This window comes from Rhinolophus ferrumequinum, chromosome 16, assembly GCF_004115265.2.
Source record: "Rhinolophus ferrumequinum isolate MPI-CBG mRhiFer1 chromosome 16, mRhiFer1_v1.p, whole genome shotgun sequence".
Classification (NCBI taxonomy): Eukaryota; Metazoa; Chordata; class Mammalia; order Chiroptera; family Rhinolophidae; genus Rhinolophus; species Rhinolophus ferrumequinum.
In genome coordinates, this window is record NC_046299.1 from 13,075,631 (window position 1) to 13,094,138 (window position 18,508).

At 33.7% G+C, this 18,508-nt stretch overlaps 1 protein-coding gene across 1 annotated transcript in view; it reads right to left on the bottom strand.

The window, feature by feature from the left end:
• ATRNL1 (attractin like 1) overlaps positions 1–18,508 on the bottom strand; it is a 573,257-nt gene that overhangs the window by 508,565 nt on the left and 46,184 nt on the right. Inside the window, exons 7-8 of the mRNA XM_033131140.1 lie at positions 16,323–16,410; positions 11,407–11,662 (exon numbers count right to left, since the gene is read on the bottom strand). Coding sequence (XP_032987031.1) covers positions 11,407–11,662; positions 16,323–16,410 — 344 coding nt within the window. The remainder of the gene's footprint in view (positions 1–11,406; positions 11,663–16,322; positions 16,411–18,508) is intronic.

Below are 18,508 nucleotides of genomic sequence, written 5' to 3' on the forward strand. Positions count from 1 at the left end.
GAGGTACCTCAAAAAATTGAAAATGGAACTACCTTATGACCCAGCAATTCCACTCCTGGGTATCTATCCAAAGGAATCCAAAATACTAATTCGAAAAAATATATGCCCCCCTATGTTTACTGCAGCACTATTCACAATAGCCAAGATATGGAAACAACTGAAATGCCCATCGATAGACAATTGGATAAAGAAGCTGTGGTACATTTATACAATGGAGTATTAGTCAGCCGTAAAACAATGAAATCTTACCATTTGCAACAACATGGAAGGACCTAGAGAATATTATGATAAGTGAAATAAATCAGACTGAGAAATACAAATACCATATGATCTCACTTATATGTGGAATCCAAAGATCAGAATAAATGAGCAAACAAAACAGAAATAGACTCAAAAATAAAAACTGACGGTTGCTAGATGAAGGAGGTGGGATGGGGAAGAAGGTGAAGGAATTAGAAATTGCAAATTAGTAGTCACAATATAGTCATAGGATATGAAATACAGTATGGGGAATATAATCAATAACATTGTAAAAATTATGCAGGATGCCAGATGGGCACAGGACTTATCAGGGGATCACTTCATAGACTGTGTAGATGCCTGACCAATGAGCTGACAACTGAAGCTGAAGTAGAATAATATTGAATGTCAACTATAATTAAATACACACATACACACATACACACACACACACGAGGTCTGCCATGAAAAAAGTTAATTATTTAATAGCAGGACGTATTCAGTCAGTGTTCAAATTGTTATTATCTTCTAAACTTCCTTTTTTTTCAAGGATTGCTAGAATCACAATTTAAATGAGATCCACACATTGCAGTTGTCTGATATGTCTATTAAATCTCTTTTAATCTACATGTTCTTCATCCCTTTTTCTTATATTGCCAATAGTTTGCTTGTCTGTTAATTCCTTGGATGAAAGCAAACAAGTTGCACTTATTACATGACCTTTGACTCAATAAAAGGAAGAGTTAACTAAATCTTTATATACAAGAATTACGATCAAAAGCAACGATGGGCTGAAACTACTTTAACAATATTGTCAAGCCCTTCACTGTGATTGCAACATTAAATAGACAAGTACAAGATAAAGTGTACCTCGCTTCAAGGCAAGCAGTTACATAAAAAACAAAAACTTAACTAAGTAGGCAGTTTTGTTGTCTTTAGACTAGCTGTAAGTCAACATAAAAATATCAGTATAAAATATAAATTTAGGTTGAATTAAAAATATTAATAAAGGGGCGGCCGCATGGCTCAGTTGGTTAGAGTGAGGGCTCTCAACAAGGTTGCGGGTTCAAAGATGGTGGGCTGCGCCCCCTGCAGCTAAAGACTGGGAACAGCAACTGGACTTGGAGCTGAGCTGCGCCCTCCACATCCAGATTGAAGGACAACGACTTGTAGCTGAGGGACCCTGGAGAAACCCACTGTTCCCCAATATTTCCCAATACAATTTATTTAATATATATATATGAAATATATATAACATATATTATATAAATAAAATATATATAATATATATATATAAATGTCAACTGTAGAATAAAGAAAAGTGATAGTCTCACGTTAGGTAACACACCATGCTCTATTAAGCTCTGCTAAGTTTGAATGGGTCATTCCAAAGGTATAGTTTGTCCAGAGATGGTGATAAAGGTGGCACAGGGCCAACTAAGATAATGTGCATTTTGTATTTATATAATTCCTAATTCTGCCATTGACTAGCTGAGTGATCACTGGCCAGCTGTGTGCAGCATCGGTGCCTCAGTTCCCTTATCTGTAAAATGGGGAAAAAATAGCATATATTTTCAGGTTCACTTCGAGGACTAAATGAGTTAATATGTATAAAGTGCTTACGAGTTCACCTCACACAGAGCACGGCCTCAATAAATGTTAGCTTCTGTTGTTATTATTATTATTCAATATTATTCGAAAATATCCTTTATATCATTAATGTTCCTGTTACTCTGAGGCATCATCAATAAGATCTGAATGAAAACCTTGTTGTGAAGACTGAAGGAACTAGGGATGCCTGCCGAAAGAATAGGAGACAAATGAAAAATATCTCAAAATACCTATAGGGCCAGTATGTGGAAAAGTGATTAAATTACACTTGTACAGTCATGAAAAAACAAGTACAAAGTTACAAGTGCATATTTCTTCTAAATATAAATTTTTTAATTTTAAATATGTAATATCATAGAATGGCTGCTTTTTAAGAGACTGGTATCTCCATCATTGAAAGAATGTTAAGCAAAGCTAGAAAGACCAGAATTTTCTGCATCCATTTACTGAAACTTTTTAATATAATTAATGCATATTTTTAAATATATATATTTACTTAGCTTATAATGTTTTAAAAGCATATAGCTTAATAATTTCACTTACCAAAAAACAAATCTTTCACATTTTCTGAAATATTTATGAAATATAAAAATGTATACAATCTTAACAGCAGCCTCTGTCACACAGACATAGCAATTTATTAAAACAACATTTTGTCCATCGCATTAAAACTGTGTCATTTTACTTAATTAGTCATGTAAAATTGATCACAATGAAACTCCACAGCAAATGTCAAGCCTAATTTAAGCACAATAAAAGTCCATGCTTAACGATTCCTATGACTGAATTATTTTTAAAGGGGAGACTTCTTCTATTAAAAATTCACAATTCCCTCCACCTAATACACACCTGTTCTGTAGATCTATTTTTAGACACCAGTTTGCTGAAAAGCAAAGTCCCATTTAAACTTGAAATTCACCACAATTTTGAAAAACGTGATGTTAAGTGATAAAGAGTCATGCAGTATCACTATGCTTATAGAAGAAAAAAATTAACTTCCTAAAAAAAATAAATAAAAACCTATCTGATGGTTTTCAAATCAAAAGGAAAAAAGTTAACATAAAATGACATTAACAATGGTTTCCAACCTCTCAAATTCTAAAAGCATGAAAAAACACTAAAGCAAATCAGAAATGTTATACTAACCTTGACACTCACATTGAGATTCTTAAAAAGTTTATGAGGTATTGCTAACCAAAACTGAAATAAATTTCCCTCAGGACTAACCCAGAAGAGCTTTATGGTCCAAGTTAGTAAAACCATCCAGACAATTCCACTCTGAGATTTACAGATTCCCTAAAAGCCATAATTCTAAGTATAGCAAAAAGGATAAACTGATGTTTCCTTTACTGCCAGAGCAAGTGCACAGGAAATCCTTAAAATCTCAGCTCATATATATATATATATATATATATATATATATATATATATATATTATAAGCTAATATAAAAAAATACATTTACTTCCTCTAATATTTTTTAGCATTTTATTTGAAAATAATTTCAAAGGTACAAACAAGTTGCAAGAGTAATCAAAGGAGTACCATGTACCCATTACTCAGATTCACTAATTATTAACATTTTAATAATTTATTAACATTTGTTTTATCATCAGTGCTCTCTTTCCTCTCTCTCTCCCTCTCTCTTCTTCATACACACACACACACACACACACACAATTGTATACATCACTCCTATTACCCTAAATATTTTAGTGTACGCTTTAAAAACAAAGACTTTCTTTTTACATAGTCATATTAGTTATCAAGATCAAGACAACTTACTTTAACAACTTAATTTATGCAATGCTTTTAATACGCATATATGTTTCAACTTGCAAATTGAGCCAATACTGTTCTTCATACCATTTTTTCATTCAGTATATTATGTAATCCAGTCTTGGATCACCTACAGCACTCAGTTGCCATGTTTCTTTAGCCTCCTTTAACCTGAAACAATTTTCAGCCTTTGTCTCTCATGACACTGACTTTGAAGAATAAAGCTCTCCTCCTTTTAAAATAAAAGGTTCCTCATTTGAAGTTTATTTGATATTGTTTAATGATTATATTTAGGATGCATTCCCACTCAGAGTACTGTAAGCCAGGGGTTGGCAACCTATGTCCCATGGGCCAAACCTAGCCAGCTGTTCATTTTTGTAAAGATTTACTGGCCCACAGGCATATTCATTTGTTTACATATTATCTAAGGCTTGCTTTCAAATTTCAGCAGCAGAATTGAGTAGATGAAACAGAGACTGTATGATCTATAAAACCTAAAATATTTACTACCTGAACCTTTACAGAAAAAGTTTGCCAAACCCTACTGTAAGTGATGTTTCTTTCAGTAGGTATCATATCTGGAGGCACACAATGTCCACTTTCCATGGTTTGTGATGTGAGTTTTGATCACCCAGACAAGGTACTGACAGGTTTCTTCACTACATAGTTACTATTTTTCCCCTACACGCTATAAATAACCTGTGGGAAAGATACTTAAATGCCACGCACATCTCATTAAAAATTTGTCCCGACCCCCATAGATTTGGCATCCATTGATGATTCTTTCCCAAACCAATTTTTACTATGATTTTTCAACTCCAGTAATACCAGTCAGCATTCTGTGTAAGAAAGAGACTTCCCTTCTTTCCTGTTTGTGTCTGTCTATCTGTCCATTATCAGCGTTAAGTTTATGGATTCTATTTTTTCAAGTTTGTAATTTCTTACTTTCTTAAATTACTTATATGCTCAAATTATCCCAGAGTTTACCAGTGGGACCCCCTTCAAGATGATTCTTGTGTTACTTTGACAGGACCCATCATTTTCTTGAGCACTTCAGTAATTTGACATAGCAAGATGTACCAGGCTCATCAGTTTCTCTGCTACAGCCCTACGATCAGCCATTCCTCCAAGGAGCCCTGCTTCCCTTTTCATGTGGATGTTATTATTAATAGAAACCAGATCTTGGAATGTGGGTGATCAGTGTGCCCATGGCTACTAGGCTGTCTTAGCTTCTAGGCCCTTTCAGAAGGATCTACATCTATAATGGTCTTTTTTTCCATCTATCTATCTACCTATCTGTCTATCTACCTATCTGTCTATATCTATCTATCTGTCTATCTATCTGTCTATCCATCCATCCATCCATCCATAAACTCGTATCTCCAATTCCAGTCCATTCAGGCAGGATTCTTCCTTGCCTTCCCCAATTCATTTCGTATCTCCTGTCTTCTACATTGAGAACTTCAGTTCCCAACCACATCAATGCATTTGCTCATTTTTTCAATGTAACAGTACACCTAAAATAACTTCAGAATTGCACTAACAAAACCTTCAAAACACAAACCTAAAAGATTCGTTTGCATTTCTTCCCCACTTCCATACCTAGACTGAAAACATACAGTCACACACTGCGTTAAGAAGTTACTGGAAGCAGTTCTTTTCTCCTCCTTCCAGAGTGACTGTGTTATTCATTTGAAACAGGGTTGGGTCCAATAAATCCATCTAGTAATTATAGATAGAATAGTCTATATTATATAAATAAATAAGTAAATGTTCTTGTTCTTCTTTGGAAAACTTCTAAGAAAGAATGGAATGTATGAAACAACAGTCTTCACCAATAGTTAGGTTTGCTCAAAAAAGAAACCGAAAAACTAAAATTGTATCCAACAGGCCCTTACAGAATACCAAGCGTTAAGCAGTACATCTTGACTCCTACCTATCACCTCTGCAACAGTCCATGTTCTTTTGCTGCTTATCCAAACACATAATATTTGCATACTCGTTGTCTGAAATTAGATGCATGAAATGTTCTCCATCAGCCTGAAGTGTTTGTTCCTATTTATCTCTCCCTTAGATGAAGTTTATTCTCTAGGAGAGGGGTTGGTCCATTACAGTCTACAGTCCAAATCCAGCTCACCAACTGTTTTGTAAATCAGGTATAACTGAAACACAGCCATGCTCGTTCGTTTCTGTATTTTATACAGTTGCCTGTGTACAGCTTCAATGGCAGAATTGAGCAGTGACAGTGGAGATTACATGGCCTACAGAGCCAAAATTATTTACTACCTCGACTTTTACCAAAAAGTCTGCGCATTTCTATTCTAGTAGATTTCTCGGGTAAAGACACATATATATGCAGAATGACCTGAGTTTTGCCATGTCCAAACTGTTTTTTCTAGAGCCTTGACACTCAAAGGACAGGTTAGCAAGATATAGATATAGCCTATACTTTCTTTCCTTGGGTTTCTTAAAAATTTTGTTCCACGTTTACCTAGATTTGTATGCTGCTTTTAAGAAATCTGATACTAATTTAATCTCTTGCCCTTGTAAAACATTTCATCTTTCTGCCTGAAGAGCCTGCGGATTTTTTTCTTTATTTTTTAATATATAATATTTTTTTCAAGATGTCTCAAAATTGCTGCTGTGGGTGCATTTTACCATGCACCTAACAATTCATGAACAGGAGAATGGATAAGTGAATTGTGGTAGTCATACAATGAAATAGAGTAATGCAAAGAGTTAACTGCAGCAATTCATAACAATATGAATGCATCTTAGAAATATAGTGGTGAATGAAATAAAAGAAAGCCTCAGAAAACTGCATAAAATATTACTTCCTTTAAAAAATTCAAAACAAATAAACAAAACAATATGCCATATAAGCATACATATATACTGGTACATGGTGATGCTATTTTGAAACAAACACATAATAAGAAATTCTGGATTTCAGAATAGCGGAGAGAGAAAATTTTTTTTCCATCTAACAATTTTTTTAATGAATATGATTATAAAGAGAAAATTAAAGGAATAAAACAAATGGTTATGCTTTTTAAAGTACATATCCTTTCATCAAATAAACTTTGGGAGTGATTTGTTAGTAAGACATGATGTTGATGACATAATAAACTAATCTGATGACATAAAGTTGAGTTAGAGTAAACATAATTATAAAGAAAAAACTAAAAAAGAATATCCAATAAAGCATTGTTTTTTCAAAAAACAGAAATGATACATAGGTAAAGAAGAGTGCTGTTTATAAAAAAAAGAATAGCTAATGCTCTTTAAAAATGTTAAATAAATATATCAATCTTTAACATCAAGAGAAAATAAAGTACTACAGATGACCACATAGTATTAAAATTTAAAAGTTCAGGAATAACAGTAGTAGAAAAGAAATATCGCTGAAAACCCTAGTCATTTCAACACAAATATTAATCAAACATTTAATATATGGCACTTTACTAGAAAGTACACATACAAAGAGACATATAGCAAGATTTGTGCTCTAAAATTAAGTTCTTAGAAAAAGAATATAAATACAAAAAGAATACCTCTAAAAAGCAGTATATGTTTCATAGTCATTTACAAACAAAGAGATATAAAAATTTAGAGGAAAATTAAACCACTTCCAGAAAATGAAAAAGGCAGTAAATATAGCTGTAGAATAACAAGTCTTTTCATGACTATACAATTATAAAGGCCTCCTCCACATTGTTAAATAAAAGTTTATGGAGCCTTTACTGCAGGCTGATCTCTACATTATGCATTTTCCTGATTTTTCCAATAATTTTGTGCCTGAAGCTTGATTACTGTCACTCCTAAGCCATACATCACTTTTCCAAGTCCTACTCTAGTGTGTCCTCAATGAAAAATTTCCCTGTCAGATCTATTTGTCTGTGCTCCACATAAGTTATTTTCTTAAGGACTCTGTTGTTATACATAGACACACATATCCCTATACAGTTGGCCCTTAAACAAGGCGGGAGTGATAGGTGCGGACCCCTCGTGCAGTCGACAATCCACGTGTAACTTTTGACTCACCCAAAACTTAACTACACCAGTTGTGCCTCAGTCCATGGCAGATTGGCTCCAGATGTTCCCACAGACACCAAAATCTAAAGATACTCAACTACCCTACGTAAAATGGCACAGATCAATGCATACAATTGGCCCTCTGCATCCACAGACCCCCAACTGCGGATAGAAAACAGCTCAAGTATTTATTGAAAAAAATCTGCCTATAAGCAGATCCGCAACGTTTAAACCTATGTTGTTCAAGGGTCACTGTGAATCAATCACACTGAATGAAACATGCATTCAGCTAAAGTATGGACATAGCCCACAGGACTCATCAACTAACTACAAGTGTAATAAGGCTGTCTTCTCCTGCCTGTATTACTTCTCATCGACCCTGAGTGTCACCTGCACTCAACCTAATAAAATTCTTTCACTTGAATCCTTGTTTCATGGTCTGCTTCTGTGAACACCCAGGTTTACAAAGATCCTGTATTTCCTGCCAGTTGCTGCTAATTTCTTTGCTTCCCTTTACTAGCAAATTTCCTCGAAAGAGTTGAATGTCCGTTGGAAATACTCTTCTCACTCCCTCTTAAATCCAATCCAGACAGGCTATGACCCATCACTGCACAAAAATTTCTTGTAAGATCGCCCATGATCTGCACAGTACCAAATTCAATAGTCAAGCCTTCGTAGTGATTTTGCCAGCCCACTGGCAGAGGAGCATTTGGTACAGCTGATTACTTTTCTGTTTAATCATCTTTCTTCACTAAGCTTCTAGTTCACCACACACACATTTTCTTGTTGATTTCCTTCTTTTCTCCTACTTCTTATCACTGGAATACCCTGGGGCTCAATCTTTTTCTTCTTTTTTATCTACCGTACATCCATTTCTTCAGTGATCTGATCCAGTCTCCTATCTTTAAATGCCATCTATGCCCCAAAACTCCTAAATTCACATCTCCAGCCCAGATCTCTCTCTGGAACTCCAGACCCATACATCCACGAGCCTACTTGGCATTTCCACTTTACGAGAACTCTATGAGCAATATCTGACTCCATCAGAAAGAACATTATAAGAATAATGGTTTTACCAGAAGCAGAGAAAGAGAAGGGAACCAAGAATTTATTCAAAGAAATAATCGAGGAGAACTTCTCAAACCTATGGAAAGAGATGAATCCTCAAATCAAAGAAGCAAACAGAACACCTATTTATCTCAATCCAAAAAGGACTTCTCCAAGGTTCATTATGTTAAAACTGTCAAAAATGAATAACAAAGAAAGAATTCTCAAGGCAGTCAGGGAAAGGAAGCCAGTAATCTATAAAGGAAATCCCATTAGATTACCATCGGATTTTTTCAGCAGAAACCCTACAAGCTAGGAGAGAGTGGAATCAAATATTCAAATTATTGAAAGAGAGAAATTACCAGCCAAGAATAATGTATTCAGTAAAGTTATCCTTTAGATTTGGAAAAATAAAGACTTTTCAGACATATAGAGGCTGAGGCAATTTACCACTACAAGACCTGTTATTATAGGCAATACTGAAGGGAATTATGCTACCTGAAACAAAAAGACAAAAGGATACAAAACTATGAGTAAGAAGACTAACAGACAGAAGCAGGAAACTGCAACCTTTATTCAAAATTGGGTATTATACACTTAAACACGAGTATAACATAAAGATCAAAGGACGTAAAAACATTAAAAAGAGAGAAGACAATAGCTACTGAAATTTGGAATTGAACTCACAGCATAAATAGGGATAATTTGTGACAACAACAACATAAAAGGGGATGGGGTAAACGTCTGAATTTGCAAGGGGAAATGAAGGAAAGATGTCTTCAGAAGAAAAAGGACTACTGTATACAAATATATTAAACTTTCTTTTGCATAAACCTGATGGTAACCACACACAAAAAATCCAGAACTGAGGCATCATTTGGACCTACATCATTTCCTAAACAATGTAATAAAATTAAAATTAATAGAAAAATCAAAAAATAAAACAACCTTTCTACACAGAAAAATTTGTAACTCTTGCTTAAACAACTCTTGGGCCCATCTGTAAAATTAGAAACGACAGCCACAATAGCTTCCATGTTATCACGGGTTTGTTATGACAATAACACATGTAAGCAGGTTTATTCAACACAGAATTGCTTATTAACCATTACACTTGGTTCCCATCAGCAGAAATTCTCCTTAGATTACTCCTATTTTCACAGTAAAATATTAAATAAGGTCATCAGCTGAGAGTTATGACGAAGAATGAAGTGTCGTAAGTTTGAAGAGAGAGAAAAATGTATGAAATAGTCATTATGGAGAGTTGGAAGAAAGATTGGTGGTTATGAACTTAAAGCTCAGTAAGTTTCAAAGTATGGACAAGAATGAGTAACAGATGGTTAAAAACTGAAAGGAGGCTCAGTGAACTAAAGGCTCTGGTAAGGTTGAAGAATTCTCACAGTTTGGGTACCAGAAGGAGGAAGCTGGAAAGATCGGTGGCACTTGAAGAGTAAGACACTTGAAATGGAAATTATGGGACTCATTGCAGGTATGACAAAGGGAGAAATGAACTCAAGTAGGATGGAAAACAAGATCTTTGGGAGAGAGATCAAAAAATTGAGCGACCAGGTATTAGAAGAATTGTTTAAGTGGATACTGAAATCATCAAAACATTGGACTAATAATGTATATGGTATTGAGTGACGACAGTGAGCCAGAGGTTACATCCTTCAAAGAATGAAACACATGGATCTGAGAAGCAATAGAAGACAAGGAGAAGTAACAAGTGGTACAACATGTTAACATCAGATTCAAAGCTGAGTGAGTCAAAGGAGGAAGGAGTGAAAATAGAGTGGAAATGGCAGTAAGAAGTACAAAAGATACATATCCGGCTTCCAGCCCAGCTATAATGGAAATACAGAAAAGAAAACAGAACACTTGAAAGGACCCCAGAGGAAACAGTGGAGTAGAAGGGGAGTCTCCCTCTGGGCACGCAAGCACTCTCTTGCTGCTGCGAGTGGTGATCTGCAAATGAGTTTTCTCGTTAAGACTGCACAAGGACCCTGGACAGTTGTATACAGTTGGCTGGACACAAAAAAGTAAAAATCTTGAGTTCATAATCTAAATAGAAACTATAGAGCATATATACTTGTAGACAAATTTTAAAAAAACTTATAAACTATTTGAAAATTTCATAAAGAATTTTAAAAAATAAAGTACAAGAAAAAGAAGAGTATCTAAGAGCCCAGTTCAGAAAGTCATACATAGAATGTCCCAGTCACCTTCACACACCAGATAATAATCTTGTATAGAAGCCAACAGACTAATACATACATAGAGACATTGCAATAAGATTAGGAACAGAACCCTGAAAAATGAAAAATCCTAAAATCATGGAACACATAACATAGCAAAGGGACTGAGTGTTAGCTATTGGCCCATAAGTAAAATCCAAAGAAATAGCACCATCTATTGGAATTTCGCATACTTAGAAATATTCTCAATTCTTGAAAAATGTGAGTACTGGGTAACATTTGCCCACAGTTGGGTAATAAGATAAACTTACATATTAAAGGACAAAAATCTAACACAAAACCAAAAAGCTTATATTAAAAATTATTAATTCTTGGCTTATAATTCTGATTGCAAATAACTAACCATTACGACTAAATTCATATGAAGATTTTATTAAAGATACAAATATTCTCAACTAATAAAGAAAAGAGTTTATAGTTACATTTTCAAAGTAACTCACAAATATGGTATTCCTGTATGCTGCTTGTGTAACCATATATTGCAGAATATCCAAATATTATGATCATGACAACATCTCTACTATCCAACTCCATAATATGTGCTGAATGCCCTTCCACAGCGTACTGCTGACCATGGCCAAGTACTGTAGGAGTTTTTGTGCTCCATGACTGACTATGTATGTTAAAAACCCATAATTCATCTGTAACATTGCCATCATGTGTTTCAATTCTGCCTCCATACATAAAGATGTTTTCCTGTAAATTAAAAAAACATATATTAAAAAACAAAAGTTATTTCTTAGCAATACATATTCATGAAAAATAAAGCCCAAATTTAAATATTAAATTTCAGTTTATCGCTTAGAACATGCACAACACATAGTTCTTAGTTGTAAAAAGTCAAATGGGAACACCTGAGTAATAAAAAAATTAATGCTTTTACTTATAAGAAGAGGGGAAAACCATGCTTTCAAAGAGTTACTTTAAGATATTTTACTTAAAACAATTATATTGCATCGTCGATTAACTCTATTTTTTATACTAGTTGCTGAGTCTCTGGTTGTTACATTTGAATTTTACCATTTCTATGTACTGTTTTGTGTTATTCTTGATCATCCATTGCTCTCATCAAGCACTGTTCACCAAAAAGACAGACCACATTTGTGTATTCCGTGGAAGGGGTACAGTTTTACTACCATTTCTCATGGCTATGGGTCAATTCCTTACAGCACTTATAAATTATGCAATAACTTCAATCACATATGACTGAAATGAATGACATAAATCATTACTATTTCAACAACGCAAGAATAGAAAGGGATTTCTTCAACATAATAAATATCACCTAAGAAAAGCATATAGCTAATATTATACTTAACGACAAAAGACTAGATGTTTTCCCGCTAAGGTCAGGAACAAAACAAAGATGCCCACTTTTGCCACTTATATTCTACCATCGTACTTGAGGTTTTAGCCAGAGAAAATGGGCAAAAACTGAATATGGAATCAGACGGGACTCAGAATATCCAAACGATCTTGAAAAAATAAATGAAATTGGAGGACTCACACTTCTCTGTTTCAAAACTAAGCACAGCATAGGGAATATAGTCCATAATACTGTAATAACCATGTATGGTGTCAAGTAGGTACTAGACTAGTCTGAGGGATCACTTTGTAAATTACATAAATGTCTAACAATTATGCTGTACAGCTAAAACTAATAAAAAATAATACTGAATGTCAACTGTAATTGAAAAATAAAAATTAATTAAAAAATACTTAACCACAAAGCAAAAGTAATCAAGAGAGCGTGTGACTGGCCTAAAGATACACACATAAGTCAACAGAATTGAGAGTCCAGAAATAAATCCATACATCTATGGCCAACTGATACTTGACAAGAGTACCAAGACCTTTCAATGGGGAAAGAACCGTCTCTTCAAATAATGGTGCCGAGAGAGCTGGATATCACATACAAAAGAATGAACTTGAACCCTTACTGTACACCATATACAAAACGTAATCCAAAATGAATCAAAGACCTAAATGTTAGAGCCAAAATTATAAAACTTAAAAAAAGAAAATGGAGTAGATCTTTATGACCTTGGATTTGGCAGTGGCTTTTTGGATATGAGATATAATCACAAACAACAAAAGAAAAAAGTGATGAATTATATTTCATAAAAATTAAAATGCTTTTGTGCTTCAAAAGACACCATCAAGAAAATGAAAGTGCACAGAATGGGAGAAAATATTTGCAAATCATATATCTAATAAAGGACTTGTATCTAGAATATATAAAGAACTCTAACATCTCAATAATCAAAAGACAAATAACCCAATTTAAAAATGGGCAAAGAACCTGAACAGACATTTCTCCAAAGAAACTACAAACAGTCAATAAAAACATGAAAGGATGCTCACCATCATTAGTCAAAAAGGAAATGCAATCAAAACAGAATGATACAGCACTTCACACCCACTAGTATGGCTATAATAAAAAAGACAGATGCTAACAAGAGCCAGCAAGTATCTAGAAACTGGAGGCTTTATACACGGCTAGAGGGAATACTCGTATAAAATGGTACAGCCATTTTGGTAAACAGTCTGTCAATTCCCCAGAAAGTTAAATACAGAGTTACCATTTCACCTTATAATTCCAATCATATGTATACACCTAAGAGAAATGAAAGCATATGTTCACACAAAAACTTATACATAAATATTCATAGCAGTATTATTCATAATAGTTGAAAGGTGGAAACAACCCAAATGTCCATCAACTGACAAAAGGATAAACAAAATGTAGTATTATATACATACCCATACAATAGAATATTATTTAGTGATAAAATGAAGTACTGATACATGTTACAACACACCAATCATAAGCCATATATGGTATATAATTTCATCTGTTTGAAATTTCTAGAATAGACAAATCTATAGAGTTAGGAAGTAGGTTCATGATTGCTTAAGGCTGGGAGGATGAGGAGGTTTCAGGTGATAGCTAAAGGATACAGAGTTTCTCTGTGAGGTGATGAAAATGTTCTAAAAATTGAATACACAACTCTGCAATTTTGCACAAATATGCAAGAGATGGTTTCACAACACTGAATACACTGAAAATCATTCAACTGCACACTTTTACGAAGTGAATTATATGGTATGTCAATTATATCTCAATAAAGCTGTTACAAAAAAATGAAATAAATCAAAAAAGTAAAAAACAAAACTAAAAGAAAGAAGCATATACACACTACATCTATACATAAAGATTTTTGTTTTATTTTTAAAACATGCATATGCAATAAAAAAGTGGTAGTTTATTCTTTACTACCTGTATTTCCCAATTTTTCTTAAGTAAGCTCAGAAAATACATAAATTCTGATTTGAAGGGTCTAGTCACAGACCACAAAAATGCATGAGTCTTTGTTGATTCAAAATAAAAACCTGTTATGTAGCCTGTCATTTTAATCAGGCTAAATTCATGAATCCCTCAAGTACATAAAAATAACTGATTATAATGCAATCCCTATCAAAATCCCAGTAACATTTTTGCAGAATTAGAAAAATCTATCCTAAAATCTATAAAGAATCGTAAGGGACCCTGAATAGACAAAACAAACTTGAAAAGTAAGGCAAAAGTTAGAGATCTCACACTTCATTTCAAAACTTACTACAAAATTACAGTAATCAAAACAGTGTGGTACTGGCATAAACACAGACTTATCAGGTTGGTGCAAAAGTAATTGCAGTTTAAAAGGTTAAAAACATTGCAAAAACCACAATTACTTTTGCACCAACCTAATAGAAATAAACCCTCATATATATACATATATGGTCAAATGATTTTGAACAATGGTGCCAAAACCACTCAATGGGGAAAAGACAGTCTTTTCAACACATTATGCTGGGAAAACTGAATATCCACATGTAAAAGAATGAGATAGGTACGACCTTTACTGTACACCATAAACAAAAATTAACTCAAAATGAATTAAAGGGCTATACACAAGAACACTTTAAAACTCTTAAAAAGAAAACATAAGGAAAAGGCTTCATGACATTGGATTTGGCAATGATTTCTTGGATGTCACACCAAAGGAACAAACAGGTTAATAAAAGAAAAAACAGATAAACTATGTCAAAGTTAAAAACTTTTGCACATCAAAAGCCACTATCAACAGAGTAAAAAGAGAGCCCAAAGAATGGGAGAAAATATTTGCAAATCATGTACCCATATTAGGGGTTAATATCCAACATATATAAAGATGAACTACAACTCAAAAACAGAAAAACAAATAATTAAAAAATGGGCAAAGGACCTGAACATAGTACATTTCTCCAGGAAGGCATACAAATAGCCGAGAAGCATTTGAAAAGATGTTCAACATTACTGATCATTAAGGAAACAAATCAAAACCACTTCCACACTCCTTAGGATGGCTATTATTAAAATAAAAAAAAAAAATCCGGAAAATAACAAATGTTGACAATGATACGGAAGACATGGAACCCTTGTGCACTACTGGTAGGAATGTAAAATGGTGCAGCTACTGTGGAAAACAATACAGCAGTCGGTCAACAAATTAAAAATCTAAGTATCATATAATCCAGCAAATCTGGCTATTTACCCAAAAGAATTGAAAGCGGGAACAGGAGCAGATATCTGTACACCCATTTACACAGCAGCATTATTCATGATAGTCAAAAAGGTAAAAGCAACCCAAGTGTCTATCTATGGATAAAGGGTTAAACAAAATGTGGTCTATACATACAATGGAATATTATTCAGGCTCAAAAAGGAAAGAAAGTCTGACATATGCTGCAACGTGATGAACCTTGGAGACATTACGCTGAGTGAAATAAGCCAGTCACTAAAGGGCAACTACTGTATGATCCCAATTACATGAGGTACCCAGAGCAGCCAAATTCACAGAGACAGAAAGTAGAAGGATGGTTACCAAAGTCTGGGGAAACGGGAACAGGGAGTTAATCTTTACTGGGTATAGCGTTTCAGTTCTGCAAAATGAAAAACGGTCTGGAAGTAATAGTGGTAATGGTTGCACAACAATTTGAATGTACTTAATGCCTCGGAATTCTAACTTAAAAATGGTTAAAATGTGTATTTTACCACAATTTAGGGGGGGGAAAGTGATTGGCTTGATGACTAGGTATAAAGCCACAGATAAAAAGTCAATCTTTATTTCTTCCTTCTCAGGTGCCATGGAAGATTGTACTAAAATCTATTTTGTTTATTAACCTAGTATATGAGTCTATAACACCTCAAGTTATTGTGATCCGTATGATCTATTGTTCTCATTAAGTGTTTGAAATAAATCTGAGATTTAGTATTGTTTTTCTCTAAGGTAAACTAAAAAAATGATTAAAATTTAAAAAGCAGGATCCATACCTGATATAAAGCAAGAGAGTGTCCATATCTCTGGAGAGGTCCCCGTGACAGAGTTCCTACATTCCATATACTGTTTTCTAAATTGTAACTAAAAGCAAGAAAAAAATAACTTCATAAACTAAGAGTCACTTTTACTCTTTTATTCTGCATATGCTTTCTTCATCTGTATTCAAGTATTCATTCAATTCAAAACAATTAGAATAAACTCATAATTTCATGGACTATATTAGGTATTTTTAATAAAGACGCTCAAGATATACCTACTCTAAATTAAGATTCAATAACTTAATTGTGTAATATACATTAACTTGACAAGGCTATTTATTACTGGAATTAATTTGTTCGATTGCTTTAACAACTTCAACCAATTGCTTAACCTAAACAATAGCGAGCTGTTCTGCATTTTTAGATTAAAAAACAAAGGCAGCTTTTTCTTTTGAAAATAGATGGAAATTCTCTCCATTTTTACAACAGCCATTTGCTTTACATATTCATTTTTATCCTTTTACACATACTTAGCTTAGCATTAATAAATTAACCAAGAAGTACATATTTCCTGCACAAATACACCTTGTTTATTAATCAGTTGTTTGAGAGAGTGTGTAAATGAATCTATTAAGATAGAAACTTTTGTAAAACTAAGGTACGATTTGGATTACTGGATAAAAAAATGAAAATTAATATTTGTTCTTTGGTCTGAAAATATACATATGAAAACAGAAGTTCCAAACCATGACTCTCAAATGCTTATCTAACAGAATTCCAGTTCAGTTGTCACCATTACTCTACCCTTAAGTCTCTTCAATTTGCCAAAACGTACAAAAAGAAGCATATAGTCAACAATTGACTAAGACCTTGTTTAAGAAGCTCACCATCAATTATTATCTCCCCGCTTCTCTTTCTTCCTCCAACTCATTAGGAAAGGGAAGGAAGCTCCCTTCACAAAACAATAAAGGGAAGGGTAACAAAATCTCTTTCCACCATTATGTTTAACTTATTTCCTAACACCGGAGTTATAAGATACACGTGTATGATACAAATGAGGAAACATAATCAATCAGAACATAAATTCCACAGACTCACTACTATGCTACCTACCTACAAGTACCTGCACCCAACACAATGCTTTCCACCAAGTAACCATAAATTAGGACTCACCAAACTATTTCTGTAAAAGAGCCAGATAGTAAATATCTCAGACTTTGTGGACCACATTGGTCTTACATATTCTTCTGTGTTCTTTCTTACAGCCCATTAAAAATGCAAAAACCATTTTACTTGATTTTCACAGGCTTTTCATTTTCAATAAGCATAGTTAATTTCCTTTTTGTTTTCACATTTAAATCTCATTTCTTCAGGTTCTTTTTATATCTTAGCAATTCATTTTAATCTTACTAGCTCTCTTTCAATTATTTCTACTATATTTTATCCTTCATATTTGCATTACAGAATTCTAATTGTTCACTTAAATATTTACTTAAAACTCTTCCTCTCTCCAGAATTTATTTTAAACTTTAATTCTGATCATATTCAATCACAGTTTTAAAGCAATCTCCAATTATGAGCAGAATTTTTAAATATCCCAAATTAACAGAGCTAATATTTTTAGTGGGTAGGGTTGCTGGATAAAGCACAGGATGCCAGTTAAATATGAATTTCACAAAATGACAATTTATTAGTACAGGAAGAACCCATGCACTATTTGGGACAAAATCAAAAAAGAATATTGCAAGGGTCTACTTACACTAAAAAATTATTCATTGTTTATCTGAAATTCAAGTTTTACTGGGTGCCCTGTGTATTAATCTCCATATCCAGCTACCTTTTGGGGACACACCATTACGGTATACTCTCCAGGGGCAGTTCTGATTGGCTGATGCCCAGGTTACACTGGTTATTACATATTATGAATATCACCACTAAAAACAACAATGATAATCAAATTATTCTTCCCATTTCTTCTTTTATACTATTATTGAACGTTCATAAAATACAATCACCAGCTGAAAAGAAATCAGATAAAGCTGCCATCCACGTGATTCCCCTTATCATCCAATCATGCAGAGAACAATCTCTATTGAGACAACAGCGAATGAAAGATCTATTTTAAAATGCTGGCACTGTTATCCCAACAAAAGCTTGTAAAGCTAATTCAAAGTAAAAAAAGTTCAGGTAAATTAATTTAC